The following is a 16,326-nucleotide window of genomic DNA, read 5'->3' on the forward strand; positions in this document are numbered from 1 at the left end:
AAACTAGAAATTATGTAGATTGTTAACTGTTTTAAAGCACTTTAGATTTATATAAAGATAACACATTTTCTGAAGAGGATTATTGTCTCTTTATTATTTTAGAATTTATGCTACTTGGAATAAGATTTCTTGAATGATTTACAATTCCTCTGGTTTTGTTTCTTTGCTTTTTATTATTATTATTATTATTATTATTATTATTATTATTATTATTGGGCGGCACGGTGGCTTAGTGGGTAGCACTAACTGTGCGGAGTTTGCATGTTCTCCCCGTGTCCGCGTGGGTTTCCTCCGGGTGCTCCGGTTTCCTCCCACAGTCCAAAAACATGCCACCAGGCTAATTGGAAACACTGAATTGTCCTATAGGTAACTGGCCGCTAGATGCACAAACCAGTGCATTGTAGTGTCGGTCCCAAGCCCAGATAAAATAGGGAGGGTTGTGTCAGGAAGGGCATCCGGCGTAAAAATTGTGCCAAATCAATGCGGATCATGATCCGCCGAGAGCCGACCCCTCAACCGAACGGGACAAAGGCTGAGGAAGAAGAAAATTATTATTATTATTTGTTGTTGTTGAATGTATACAGTTTATTATTGTCTTAATGTTAAATCTTTTTAGTAATATGTTCATATATATTATTTATACTGTATACTGTTTTTTTTTATTAGAAAGAAGTTGCTCTATAGGATTGAGATTGGAAGCATTTGTCATGTTTCCTCCCACAGTCCAAAGACATGCAAGTGAGGTAAACTGGAGATACAAAATTGTCCAGGACTGTGTTTGACATTGAACTTGTGAACTGATGAATCTTGTGTAACGAGTAACTGCTGTTTCTGTCATGAATGTAACCAAAGTGTGTAAAAGTGTATTAGGGACAGTGGTAGCCTAGTGGGTAGAGCTTTGGGCTATGAACAGGAAGATTGACGGTTCAAATCCAGGCTCTGCTATGCAGCCACTGTTGGGTCCTCGAGCAAGGCGTACGATGGCTGACCCCGCGCTCTGACCCCAGCTTCCAAACAAGCTGGGATATGTGAAGAAAGAATTCCATTGTACTGTACACCTGTATATGTATATATGACAAATAAAAGATATCTTCTTCTTCTTCTTAAAAACATAACTTAAAAAAACTGCCATTAGTGAATATTGCTGCCATGAAGAGGTGTCCTCAGTCTGCAGCAGTGTTTAGATAGGTGGTTTGTTTGTTTATTAGGATTTTAACGTCGTGTTTTACACTTTGGTTACATTCATGACAGGAACGGTTGTCACTCAATACACAAGGTTCATCAGTTCACAAAGTTATTTCAAACACAGTCACGGATAATTTAGTGTCTCCAATTCACCTCACTTGCATGTCTTTGGACTGTGGGAGGAAACCGGAGCACCCGGAGGAAACCCACGCAGACACAGGGAGAACATGCAAACTCCACACAGAAAGGACCCGGACCGCCCCACCTGGGGATCGAACCCAGGACCTCCTTGCTGTGAGGCGACTTTGATATAAGTGCTACCCACTTAGCCACCGTGCCGCCCTAGATAGGTGGTATGTGTGGAATTAACATCCACATGAATGCCAGGACCCGTTGCTTAGAGCATCACACTACCTCCGCTGGCTTTGTCTTCCTCCCAGAGTGCATCCTAATTATTAATCTATTCTTATTGCTATTAATTACACTAGCAGATTTGTGTTGATTAGTGCTGTGGGTTATACAGTATGTAGAACCTAGCTTGATCTATCCTCCCAGGCTTTAGCGGCAGCAGAGCACCACATACATGAAGCCAAGAACCGCCAAAGTCACGTGGTAGCAGATGACGTCAGTTCCGTGGTTTTTCCCGCGCTGGGATTCGAGCTGTCAGTAAGCAGTACCAGTGTGAGAGTGATCAATATTATCTAATGATGTCGAATTCAGATTATGATCCTGCTTCATTACCTGATCTGTTACCTCTGTATTACCGCCGCCTGTTCCCCTACTCACAGTACTACCGCTGGTTAAGCTATGGAGGAGGTGAGTCGCCCTGACAGGGAATGAACCGCATTGTTGTGACTGCTGAATGATCTGATCTGAATAAAAGAGAAATAAAGAAGTTAGCTACTAATCTGTTAAACTGTCTACAAAAGCTGGAGGTTTGGATCCACACTGATCTCAATCTGATCAAATATTACTAAATAAGTGAAACTCCAGCGTTGGTTTACAAAGAAATAACAAATTGACTAAAGCAAGGTTTATACTGTGTGATTTCTGTGTTGTGTGATCATTACCGGTCACTATATTCACTTTATTTGTTTATTCAAAAATATATTGTCCGATTTTGTGACATGCTGTGCAATAACTTGTTTACTCAGTGTCATGATCAGATTCTTTAGTAAACAGATCTGTAACGTAATGTGCAGATCTGTTATTAAAATGTGTTTAATATAAATTATACATGTTATGATATGTGATAAAACAACGCTTTATTGAGAAATTATCCTTTAAGAACGTTTTACCTGATCGTTAACTAGACATGGTGATGCTAATCATTGAAGGTGGACAACAGGTCACGTGATCTGTTACATTTGTTGCCTATTTTGATTAATTAGACAAAGTATATATTTATATATATATATATATATATATATATATATATATATATATATATATATATATATATATATATATATATATATATATATATATATATATATATATATATATATATACACTGCCTGGCCAAAAAAAAAGGTCACACACTCTAATATTTGGTTGGACCGCCTTTGCTTTGATTACAGCACGCATTCACTGTGGCATCGTTTCCACAAGCTTCTGCAATGTCACAACATTTATTCCTGTCCAGAGTTGCATTAATTTTTCCTCAAGATCTTGTATTGATGATGGGAGATTTGGACCACTGCGCAAAGTCTTCTCCAGCACATCCCAAAGATTCTCAATGGGGTTCAGGTCTGGACTCTGTGGTGGCCAGTCCATGTGTGAAAATGATGTCTCATGCTCCCTGAACCACTCTTTCACAATCTGAGCCTGATGAATCCTGGCATCGTCATCTCGGAATATGCCCGTGCCATCAGGGAAGAAAAAATCCATTGATGGAATAACCTGGTGGTTCAGTATATTCAGGTAGTCAGCTGACCTCATTCTTTGGGCACATAACGTTGCTGAACCTAGACCTGACCGACTGCAGCAACCCCAGATCATAAGCACTGCCCCCACAGGCTTGTACGGTAGGCACTAGGCATGATGGGTGCATCACTTCAGCCGCCTCTCTTCTTACCCTGATGCGCCCATCACTCTGGAACAGGGTACATCTGGACTCATTAGACCACATGACCTTCTTCCATTGCTCCAGAGTCCAATCTTTATGCTCCTTAGCAAATTGAAGATTAACATCTTTTCCACGACCACAGGATGTCTTTCCACATGGTTGTTTAACAAATGAGAAGCTACTCACTGCATCAGTTAGGGTTAAATAACTTGTTACCAGCTGAAACATAATTACCCATGCAATAATTATCCAATGGGAGACTCTTACCTATTTGCTTAGATACAGTATATATATATATATATATATATATATATATATATATATATATATATATATATATATATATATATATTTATGTATTTATGTATATATATATATATATGAAGGTTTTTACAACGTTGCTAATAAAGCCAAATAAAGCTTTACAAAACAGACGTTGGACGGTATCTACAACCCTGTTTCTACTGTACGGTGCCCTGTTATACGGTGTTTTTAATTCTCGCATTTAGTGGTTGTTTCTAGTAGTGGGCGGATCAATCCAAATATCGATAGTACCTATACCAACCTTGTTATTTGAATCGGATCGATACTTCAGTTTTACTTTTTCTCCGCTACATTTAGTATGTTTCTCTGGTTTAATAAGAAAGTAAAGATCATGTGTGTGTACAGACTGTAGCAGCTTCTCTCACTAGAGGTGGGCGGATCGATCCAAATATCGATAATATCGATACCAACGCTGGTATTGATATTGAGCAATACTCGTGTAAAAAGATCGATACTCAAGCTTTTTTTCTCTCCCGCACGCACTGACTGCTGCGCACGCGGATTCATCAAAGTCTCTCTGTCTGTAAGAGTAGTGCTGCACTGTGTCACACAGCACGGAGCAGCGCACCATCCCCCCTCCCCCCCCCCCCCCTCTCCTATCCTAGGTCTTTTGGATCCTTTGGATCTATATAGCTTAAATATTAAAAAGTATCGGTATCGGTATCGATATCGGCGATACTGGCCCTGCATTTACTTGGTATCGGATCGATACCAAAATTCCCGGTATCGCCCACCTCTATCTCTCACATCTTACATGCGCCCCTCTCTCCCCTCTCGCCCCTCCCCTCGCTCCGCCCCTCGCCCCTCCCCTCTCGCTCCTCCCCTCGCCCCTCCCCTCCTGCTCTGCTGTGTTTTGTTATGGTACCGTCTAGAGATGCATGAGTACCGATACTAGTATCGGGTATTAGCCCGATACCGCGCTCATTAACTCGTACTCGCACTCGCAAATGAGGCTCCGATACTAAACATCCGATACCTTGTGACATTACGAGATTTTTTTACTTCTAAAACTAAAGCAATTCATTTTTCACCCACGGGAGACAGATTGAATTATTCTCACTGACCACGCTCACATGCACGTTTAATGTTATTTAGTTCCGTTTGAAAAAAAAAAACCTTCAAAATAGAGCTAACAGCGAAGATAACCGGTTACAAAAGCAGCGGCCGCTGTTATAGGACGTGTTTGTGTTCAATACTCTGTTCAGTGTCGATACAAGTGATTCAGGAGTCGACTCATTTTAAGCTTCTTTTCTCAGTCATCTCTCCGTGTTTACTGTTATAATAAATGTTGCGGTTGTAAATAAACACCAACTACTACAGAACATTTTGTGTGACTCGCTTACATTATAAAGCTCAGGCTTAATTATACTGGTTATTACCACAGAGCGGGAGCCGACTCAGAGTCGTTTACGATTTACCGAGGTGAACCACGAATGGATGTGCTGATAGAATCGGCTCAGATGGGATCGGACTGTATTATCCTTTTAAAGTAAATATTTCAATCAGCAGAATCGCCAGAAGCTTTCTCAATCGTCTGTGCGGTGTTTTTTTTTTTTTTACAATTAGTGATGGCAACCCAAGCAACTGTTCCACTGCACTATTTTACACTAAAAACTACACTATTCCATAATGCTCCAGATTGCATCATTCTAAATAGGTATCGGTATCGGCGAGTACAAAAATACATGTACTTGTACTCGTACTCGGTTTGGAAAAAATGGTATCGATGCATCCCTAGTACCGTCACGTGACTGGGCGGCACTGAGAGACCAAACACATGTAGCAGTGAGTGAGAGAGAGAGAGAGAGAGAATGGAATACTTTTTCAATACTTTGCTTTGCACATACTGAAATAGGGGCAATTTTATGGAAATGATAATGTAAATTATACGTATGTAAAGTACGAACACACCTTACGCACTTTGCGCACCCTACGCAAATTCACGAACCACTAGGTACGTGGGTCATGTTCGTGAATCGGAGCATGCGTAGTGAGGCTCTCACTCCATGTGTTTGTGTTTATGTATAAGTGCTCTTTTCTTTTGACTTTGTGCTTATAAATGTATATAATATGCTTAAATGTAAACAGATTTGTATCTATTTTAAAATTTAAATTAACAAGGACACATACATTTGGTCACTATTACAATTCTACATATTTATTCATCCGGCAAGCACAACTATGTGGTGTGAGTTAGCCGCTTGGTGGTGATACACCATGATGGTAACATGAGAAAGTAAAGCATCTAGAAACAAGAAATGTGACCGCTTTAAACATTTAAATTAATCTACAACCCTACGGACAGCAGCTACTTACAAAAATGTATGTATTACAATATTAATATGATGAAGAGTTGTAAATACTGAGTGCTTATAGAAATTACTGCAATTAGCATAGCCGCTAACACTAGCGACTGAGCTAACAAGTACCATTCTTGTTGACTTTTTGGATATTAACTCACAGCCATACTGTCTTTCCTATACTAAGCGTACTGCACACAGTGCACAAGTCTTTATTTAAATCTTTCATATTAATAATAGTTATGGTTTATGAGTTATAAGGGTTTTAGTCAATATCTCAGCTGTGAACTAGTTGGCTGGGCTAGGTATTGACACCTTCACACGGCCGATCTAACCTTATTACTAGGAGTGGGCGGATCGATCCAAATATCAATAGTATCCATACTTCAGTTTTACTTTTTTCCGTGACATTCAGTGCGTTTCTTCTGATTCATAGGAAAGTAGAGACCATAGCTGCGTCCGAAATCGCTACTTCCACACTGAACAGTACGCGAGAGTGAGTAGTGTGTCCGAATACATAGTATTCATTAAACAGTACACGAAAAGTACCCGGATGACTGTTTTCACACAGCACACTAAAGGCGGTCCAACGAAATATTAGAGTGTGTGACCTTGTTTTTTGGCCAGGCAGTGTATAATTCCTATTGGCAAACCGCTTCAGAGAACTCCAACATCTGAAACCCCAAACTGTAAAACCGGACACTGATCAGATGAAGGAACATCAGAGGAACATGCTCACCTCTGCTCTGCAGTGTTTTGTTGTGGTACCGTCACGTGACTAAGGGGCACTGAGGGACCAAACACATGTAAGAGAGAGAGAGAGAGAGAGAGATGAGCGCTGTGTGGGGACTTAGTTTATTATAGTAATAAATGCCCTACTCATAAATCATGACACACTGCTCTCCCCTACATGAAAGTAAATAAACTGCTTTTATAAGTAAAAAGTATCAGTATTGGTATCGGCGATACTGGCCCTGTATTTACTTGGTATCACCATAACTTGTTTCCATCCCCAAGTGACCCAAACTGTACCCAAGTACCCGTGCTAAATTTGGTTAGTCTTCATGACCAGGAGCCTAGTTTGGTGGCACAAGAAAGAATGTCAAATTCCGTCGACACACAAATCACCTTTGAAGTGGCACAAAACAAGCACCATGTTTAATACCCAATTTCATTGTTGTTTTAATTAATACGGTGCCAGAACCACATATATATATATTGGCGGGGGATATTCAAATATGCTTAAAATGTACTTTCCTTCCAATATTCTGATGTAAAAAATATAAATAAACATATTTTACTTACATATTTGTATAATGTTATGATCCATCAGTGTTCCCATCAGTTGTTGATATGGCAGGGATGTTTTAGAATGGCAGGACCCACACTAATTTGTTCCCCCAGTGTTTGATTCATGGCTACAAATCTGTATTAAAACGTTTATGTGAAAAACACACAAAAACTGGCTACTAATAAGTAAACACCATGACAAACGCAGCAGAGTAAATCAAAAACCACCCTGTTGTTGCTACTGCTATTGTTTACATTTGTTCTGGTGCGTGGAGAATGCTTTTACAGCCTCACGTATAGCAAACGTCTTGTTTTTTGGAAATAAGCAATAGTACATTAAGTACCGTATGGATAGTTCTGAATTTGAATATGTACCATATTGAACTAAGTACGTACTGAACTAAGTAAGTACTGTGCAATGGAACAGTTCTTAACCTTGCTGAACAATTATGTTACAACCCCTATAAGCGTTTTAATTTAGACGTTCTAACTACATTCGTACAATGTTGCGAATGTCCAAAATAGTGGTTGTTAAAACATCTTAACCACGTAGTTGTGTTTGCTGGAACAAGCTTTCAAGCTCACCCTTGACTGTTGGTCAGAAATTGCAGTAAATTGGCACCCAGTTCTGACACACTGACTGTTGTTTTCCCAGTCGCTAAGAACTACTTCCAGAACCGTGAGTTTTCCTTCACCCTCAAAGATGACATTTATATCCGGTACCAGTCTTTCAGCACCCAAACCGAACTGGAGAAGGAGATGCAGAAAATGAATCCATATAAGATAGACATTGGTGCGGTCTACAGCCACCGGGTAATTAAGTGCACATGCATTGTTAAATAGTAAGACCTAAAATAGATGTGCAGTTAATTTGTTAATTTCTTTCTGTACAGCCAAGTCAGCACAACACAGTAAAGTCGGGAACGTTCCAGGCTCTGGAGAAGGAACTGGTATTTGATATTGATATGACTGACTATGATGATGTTAGAAGCTGCTGCAGGTAACTAAAGATTTAATACATTTTTCATCCTCTGACTTTCCTCACCTCTGACTTTCCTGTCTTTGTTAAAGAGAGTAAAGTGTGTTATAATGTTTCAATATTTTATTTGCAGTGCTGCAGATATTTGCTCAAAATGCTGGACACTGATGACTATTGCGGTTCGTATTCTGGATCGAGCACTAAGAGGTAAGAATAACAGCATGCACTGTATTCTTGGAATAAATAAAATGTTTCACTTTATTCTTATTTTATAAACATTCAGGTAATATATTTTTAAGACAGGAATTCATTAGTACTTAGGATCATTTGCACCTCCTTTTACTTCCAAAATTACAAGTCTCTCTTTTTTCGCTTAAAAAAAATCTTTCACTCTGTTCTTCAATGGTCAGGACCACTACAGAGCAGGTATTATTTAGGTGGTGGATCATTCTCAGCACTGCAGTGACACTGACATGGTGGTGGTGTGTTAGTGTGTGTTGTGCTGGTATGAGTGGATCAGACACAGCAGTGCTGCTGGAGTTTTTTTAAATACCGTGTCCACTCACTGTCCACTCTATTAGACACGCCTACCTAGTTGGTTTACCTTGTAGATGTAAAGTCAGAGACGATCGCTCATCTATTGCTGCTGTTTGAGTGGGTCATCTTCTAGACCTTCATCAGTGGTCACAGAACGCTGCCTACGGGGCGCTTTTGGCTGGATATTTTTTTGGTTGGTGGACTATTCTCAGTCCAGCAGTCCTGACCATTGAATGACCGCATGAAAGGGGGATAACAAAGCATGCAGAGAAACAGATGGACTACAGTCAGTAATTTTAGAACTACAAAGTGCTTCTATATGGTAAGTGGAGCTGATCAAATGGACAGTGAGTGTAGAAACAAGGTGGTTTTATTGTTATGGCTGATCAGTGTATATATAAATACAAATATACTCTTAAACTTTAGTTACTTGTATTTGATACACTGCAGAATGTAATAAATTTCTGCACTGCATAACATCTGTTTGCTTGACACACAACAGTGTATACATCTGTGGTCCCATAAAGTTAGAATAGGGTTCAGAAATCCAGATCAAAGAATGGGACATAAACAGACTTGGCAAAAAAAAACCCCAGCTTCCTTCAATTAACACAGTATCTTGAATACTTATTTAACACAAGTACACTGCAGTATTCCATATAACTTTACTAATTAGCCTGTATTATATGGTGTTCGCATAACAGCCTGTTTCACAGAATGTATCTTGGATGTTAATTTTGTTCCACTTTTTATGTTCTAGACGATTTTGGATTTCAGCACCTTCTTTGGGTGTACTCGGGCAGGAGAGGAGTTCACTGTTGGGTCTGTGACGAAGGTGCAAGAAAGCTGTCAGTGGCTGCTCGTTCGGCTGTGGCCGAGTACCTCAGCTTAGTCAAGGTAAACCTTCATCCAGTCCAGTCGACTTTTTCAATGTTTTCTAAATTGTTCCATTAATTCAACGTAAGGATCACACAAATGTTGATACTATGTTAATGCTTTTTTGTAGAGATGGACCGATCGGGGTTTTTGGCACCGATTCCGATCTCCGATCTCCTTTCAGGGACATCGGCCGATAGCCGATTCCGATCGGGGGGGGGGGTGGGGGGTGGATTAGCAGTAAATAAACTTAAAAAGAGCCTCACAGTAAAGATAAACCGGAGCAGCGCGCGCGCGCGCGTGTGTGTGTGCCTCTAAAAGATACGCTTTGTTCACAGTATCGCTATAAGTGATTCATTGATTCATGAGTTGATTCGTTTTTATGTGAAGCGTAAGTTTCTCTTCTCGGTTATCTCTCTGTGTTTACTGTTATTAATTAAATGTCGTGGTTTTAAATAAACACCAGCTACTACAGAACATTTTGTGTGACTCTCTTACATTAAAAAGCTTAATTAAAAAGCTTAATTAAACTGCTATTACCACAGATCTGTAACCGAGTCAGACTCGTTCCGTCTAAGGAGCTAAACGTTTTCTAAAAGTTCAGCAGATGATCCTGAACTAACGAATTTGGTAATGAATAAATTTTTGCCTCTGATTGGCTCTGTAACGTCTTCTGTTCTCATCTACATCACAAGTAAGAACCACTTACGATTTACCAAAGTGAACCAGGAGTTTATATAACGTGCTGATAGAATCGACTCAGATGTGACCGGGTTGAATTATCTTTTTAAAGTAAATATTACAATCAGCAAAATTACATCGTCAGAGCTTTCACGATGGTTTCTGTACGATTGTTGATGAATGGTGATGTGATGGTTGGTGCTTCGTAGCTCAAAGTCTGGATCAATCCACTGAGCTGTTAACTTAACGTGATCTTTATATATCACACGATCGGATCGGCTACTTTTAGGAAATATCGCCGATCGCCGATAGCATATTTTGATTAAAAATCGGCCGATACCGATTCAGCCGATCGATCGTCCCATCTTTACTTTTTTGTGTATTTTAGGGTGGTGAGGAGACAATAAGAAAAGTGGTGCTTTCGGACCCCATTCACCCCTTTATCAGGTGAAATATTAAACACATTTCATAAATCAATTACAAATCAGTTACAGCAAAGAGTTTCCATTGTTTTACATTGTTTTCCAAGTGTTTTAGACTATCTGTACATTCAAACAAGGCCAACCCCATCCTGAAGTTATTTTTTTTCTGCTGTGTACATTTTTGGCTGTATTATTTTTGGATGTAACTATTAGGTACTGGGCAAAACAATCCACATATAAATATCAAAAATAGGTGGAACAAAACATGGTCCATGTCGGATTATGCAATCCAATAAAATTGCTCTACAAGCACTAGAACATGCAGTGTTTGACCACTCAGTTGTGTGTTTTTGTGGCATTTTTTAAAATTGAGCATATAGATTTCAGCAGAAATATATATATTTTTCCCATTAAGCATTTTTTAATCCATCTATTGCAGGGCCTGTTGCCCCACTCAGACATGGTGCTCAGATAGCACTGCTAGGAATCTGAACCCTGTATCCCACCAGTATTGGACTAGCACAGTTTACAACTGCGCCCTTGAGTTCAGGTTATTATACACAAATATTGGAAATGTTTGTAATGTTGGAAAAGGTATCTTATGTAGTAAAGAAGAGGTCTTGACTCCACTATAAATGTAGCTACTGTGTAACTGCAGAAACTGTCTGTCTTTTACTGTGAGCAGCTTTTTGTAATTCAATACTGTGCGACAAGAATTGTGATTGAATATTCTAGCTGATTTGTTAGAGGGCTGAACACACATTACTAAAAAATTAGAGCTTCTCGAGGACTTACCGCTCATTCAGACAACCCAACAACCATGTTAAAGAATATATCAAGCCTGGTCTTTGTAATGTGTGATTTTGTTTGTTTGTTTTACAGTAAGTCTCTGTCTGTAGTGGAGCACTACTTCCCTCAGTATGCCATTGTGGATCAGGACCTGATGGGCAGTAAGGAGAGCGTGGATAAAGTGCTCACCCTGTTACCTGAAGATATCCTTTCTGTCTGAGTCCTCCATTCAGTTTTAGCTCAGTAGATGATGTGATTGTAACTTTGCAAATATGCTACGTACCGGTGAAAGAGTATAAAAAGAAGTATTTAACAGTGAGGCGAGTTGTTATTTCTTTAACTTTGGTTGTACATGTCAGGAAAGAGCTGCACAATTTTTACCAGACTGAGAAGAACCCAGTGAAGCGCTGGGAAAGACTGACTTCTCTAGTGCATCAAAAAAAGGTCAGATCTTTTTTCCATATATAGTTTGTATGCTTAAAAGTTTGGTGCTGAATTTGCTTCTGTAGTTTTGCACTGGCTTTACAATTTACATTCTCAGCACTGCAGTGACACTGACATGGTGGTGGTGTGTTAGTGTTTGTTGTGCTGGTATGAGTTTTTAAACACCTCACGGTCACTGCTGGACTGAGAATAGTCCACCAACCAAAAATATATCCAGCCAACAGCACCTCGTAGGCAGCATCCTGTGACCACTGATGAAGGTCTAGAAGATGACCAACTCAAACAGCAGCAATAGATGAGTGATTGTCTCTGACTTTACATCTACAAGGTGGGCCAACTAGGTAGGAGTGTCTAATAGAGTGGACAGTGAGTGGACACGGTATTTAAAAACTCCAGCAGCGCCACTGTGTCTGATCCACTCATACCAGCACAACACACACTAACACACCACCACCATGTCAGTGTCACTGCAGTGCTGAGAATGATCCACCACCTAAATAATACCTACTCTGTAGTGGTCCTGTGGGGGTCCTGACCATTGAAGAACAGCATGAAAGCAGGTTAAAAAAGTATGTAGAGAAACAGATGGACTACAGTCAGTAATTGTAGAACTACAAAGTGCTTCTACAGGGGTTGGACAATGAAACTGAAACACCTGTCATTTTAGTGTGGGAGGTTTCATGGCTAAATTGGACCAGTCTGGTGGCCAATCTTCATTAATTGCACATTGCACCAGTAAGAGCAGAGTGTGAAGGTTCAATTAGCAGGGTAAGAGCACAGTTTTGCTCAAAATATTGCAATGCACACAACATTATGGGTGACATACCAGAGTTCAAAAGAGGACAAATTGTTGGTGCACGTCTTGCTGGCGCATCTGTGACCAAGACAGCAAGTCTTTGTGATGTATCAAGAGCCACGGTATCCAGGGTAATGTCAGCATACCACCAAGAAGGACAAACCACATCCAACAGGATTAACTGTGGACGCAAGAGGAAGCTGTCTGAAAGGGATGTTCGGGTGCTAACCCGGATTGTATCCAAAAAACATAAAACCACGGCTGCCCAAATCACGGCAGAATTAAATGTGCACCTCAACTCTCCTGTTTCCACCAGAACTGTCCGTCGGGAGCTCCACAGGGTCAATATACACGGCCGGGCTGCTATAGCCAAACCTTTGGTCACTCGTGCCAATGCCAAACGTCGGTTTCAATGGTGCAAGGAGCGCAAATCTTGGGCTGTGGACAATGTGAAACATGTATTGTTCTCTGATGAGTCCACCTATACTGTTTTCCCCACATCCGGGAGAGTTACGGTGTGGAGAAGCCCCAAAGAAGCGTACCACCCAGACTGTTGCATGCCCAGAGTGAAGCATGGGGGTGGATCAGTGATGGTTTGGGCTGCCATATCATGGCATTCCCTTGGCCCAATACTTGTGCTAGATGGGCGCGTCACTGCCAAGGACTACCGAACCATTCTGAAGGACCATGTGCATCCAATGGTTCAAACATTGTATCCTGAAGGCGGTGCCGTGTATCAGGATGACAATGCACCAATACACACAGCAAGACTGGTGAAAGATTGGTTTGATGAACATGAAAGTGAAGTTGAACATCTCCCATGGCCTGCACAGTCACCAGATCTAAATATTATTGAGCCACTTTGGGGTGTTTTGGAGAAGCGAGTCAGGAAACGTTTTCCTCCACCAGCATCACGTAGTGACCTGGCCACTATCCTGCAAGAAGAATGGCTTAAAATCCCTCTGACCACTGTGCAGGACTTGTATATGTCATTTCCAAGACGAATTGACGCTGTATTGGCCGCAAAAGGAGGACCTACACCATACTAATAAATTATTGTGGTCTAAAACCAGGTGTATCAGTTTCATTGTCCAACCCCTGTATATGGTAAGTGGAGCTGATAAAATGGACAGTGTGTGTAGAAACAAGGATGTGGTTTTAATGTTATGGCTGATCAGTGTATACCCCATTGAAGTGCTATATATTTATAACTAAACACATCTTGCTTGTGTATAATTCAATGTACCATATTAACAAAATGTGTCTGTTCTTGTGGAGCAGATCAGCAGTAAAAAGGGAGCTCAGTACTTGGATAAGGAGATCATGCTGCAGTACTGCTACCCACGCCTGGACGTTAACGTCAGCAAAGGCGTCAACCATTTACTGAAGAGTCCATTCAGCGTCCATCCTAAAACAGGTAACAGAAACTTGCTGGAGGGTGGAAGGGTAACTACCTGGTTGTCAATTCTTTAAATAATAAGATATATTTATAGTCTCACCTGTTTTATATATTTAATGATATTTTCATTGTTCTGGTTATTTTCTGTTACTAATTCTTTGATGTGTGTGTTTGGTTAAGGTCGAATTTCTTTACCAATCGATCTAAGGAATCTAAATAAATTTGACCCCTTTGAAGTCCCTACAATCAGGTAAATGTTTAGACTTTCAACTTTCACATAAATGTCTGTGATTTTAGAATCTGATGTCCTAGAAGCTAATGCTCAGGTGTCCACATAATTTTGACCATTTAATGTATATAATTCAGAACATAAGTGGAATAAAGTAAAAAGGATACAATAGTATCTTAATATATTGACTTCAGCTGGTCAATTAAAACTTTACAGCCTTATCTGTGAGGAGCTGGACAAACCCAGAGCGGGCGAGGAAGAGGAGGAGGAGATGAAGGATATAGAGAATGAAGCAGACTCTGCTGAAAAACGTAAAATCAGAGGTGAGCACAAACACAAACTACATCTTAGTAATTAATAGGGATGGCATGATGTCCAGTGGTAGAAAAACATGCACCTACTGACCAACATGTTGCCAAAATTAACATGGTCATAAAGGGCTTTAAAAAATAAATTTCTTTCAGATTACAAGAGGACGAGTCTGGCCAAGTATGTGAAGCTGTTTGATCAGTTTTTAGATGCGATGGCTCGTTCTAGAAAAGGAGAGATGCTGAAGAAAAGTGGTATGTACACACTGTCCTCCAAATACAGATGTTCTGCATGGTGTAGCACTCAAGAACACTTTCGATATTTAATTATTTATTTGAATTATTTTTATTTTTTGCTTGTTTGGCAGATCTGCAAAAGGAATTTTGATGTTTTGGTGGTGGTCCAAACACTTGATCTACCAGGAGATGCCTTGTTTTTTACTGCCATGCTAAAGCACTTCCCTTCAGTACAAAGGAAAGAAAGTTCTGTAGACTGCTCTGTATCTCTCATTTAGATCAGTTTAGGTTTGGTTTAGGCTTAAACACACAGTTTGATGCCACATCACACACACAGATGTAAAACAATAAGGCGAATATTATTAGTTCAGGCTCATAATACCAATAAACAATGAAATACATTTTTATTACTTACAGATCTTGTATATTAGAAGAAATGTCATCATTCTGGGCATTTGGTTTTTGTATATTTACTATTTCTATAAATAAAATGCTTGTTTAATACCTCTTTGGAAAATCATTTATCATGGAATCACAAAAAAGCTGATTATCTGCAGGCATCAAAAAGGTTCTATTTGGAGAAAGCACATGTAAATATTTACAGGTTGCTTTTGTAAATTTAGCAGAATCAGGTCTCTAGCACAAAGTCAATTGTCGGTTGACCCTGATAGCCGTACCATTCCTGACCAAAACTGGATTCCTCAGACCAGTCGGCCTTCCTCTGTTGCTCCAACCTTCAGTTCCAATGTATGTGCGCCCATCTGTGACAGGAGTTTGCAGGAGTCTCGTGCCGCTTGTATCAGACTAGCACCTAATAATAATATCCACATTGTGGTGATGTCATTCGAGCTCAGTTTTGGTATTTTTCATCCTGTAGTAACACTTGCTTTCAATAATGTCATGTAAGTGCCTCATCACATGCCCAAAGTAACGTAGTGCTCCTTTTCTGTTCTGGATATCTCAAACACTTGCTCAGTGGTCATCATCTCCCTCTTCTGATGAAATGAATGCATATATCTTCCTCTTTCTTTAGGTTCCAGGCTTTACGTCCACATGTGGCTACTGGCCAGACCAAAGCTTTCATCAATCATAGCTTGATGATGGTACTAATTTGCGAAATGAGTACGGATTTGCGAAATGAGTCGAATCAGAGACGGATTAATTCAGAGAGTCTTTGTTAAAATTTTACAGTGCTCAGACAAAACAATAGTCATTTCTTCTCTTGGCTCCCCTGTTATCAGCAACGGCCTAGCTGATAAGGAAATTCCTCCGGAGGATTTGCTGCTACGTACCTACCCCGCATCCACTGACTGTTTTTCATTCTGGGCAGTAAGCGCTGTATACTGCCATGTTATCGCGAACTTTGTACAGACTTTTTCTTGCTGCAGGAATGAAGGACAGAACTCTTTCCCAACCCCCTCACCAAACGTCTCCACTCTCTGCTTCTTAGCTTAATTCCACC

General features: G+C 40.1%; 1 protein-coding gene across 1 annotated transcript; it reads left to right on the plus strand.

Moving 5' to 3' along the window:
- The first annotated feature begins 1,846 nt into the window (after nt 1–1,846).
- Nucleotides 1,847–15,318, plus strand: prim1 (DNA primase subunit 1). Its single transcript, XM_063015693.1, has 13 exons — nt 1,847–2,001; nt 7,823–7,980; nt 8,061–8,167; nt 8,280–8,353; nt 9,444–9,580; nt 10,629–10,687; nt 11,545–11,654; nt 11,804–11,895; nt 13,973–14,108; nt 14,271–14,340; nt 14,536–14,642; nt 14,784–14,882; nt 14,996–15,318. The coding sequence occupies exons 1-13, from the start codon at nt 1,890–1,892 to the stop codon at nt 15,013–15,015; spliced, it is 1,281 nt and encodes a 426-aa protein (XP_062871763.1). The 5' UTR covers nt 1,847–1,889; the 3' UTR covers nt 15,016–15,318.
- The last annotated feature ends 1,008 nt before the right edge of the window (nt 15,319–16,326 follow it).

Source organism: Trichomycterus rosablanca, chromosome 19, assembly GCF_030014385.1.
Source record: "Trichomycterus rosablanca isolate fTriRos1 chromosome 19, fTriRos1.hap1, whole genome shotgun sequence".
Lineage (NCBI taxonomy): Eukaryota > Metazoa > Chordata > Actinopteri > Siluriformes > Trichomycteridae > Trichomycterus > Trichomycterus rosablanca.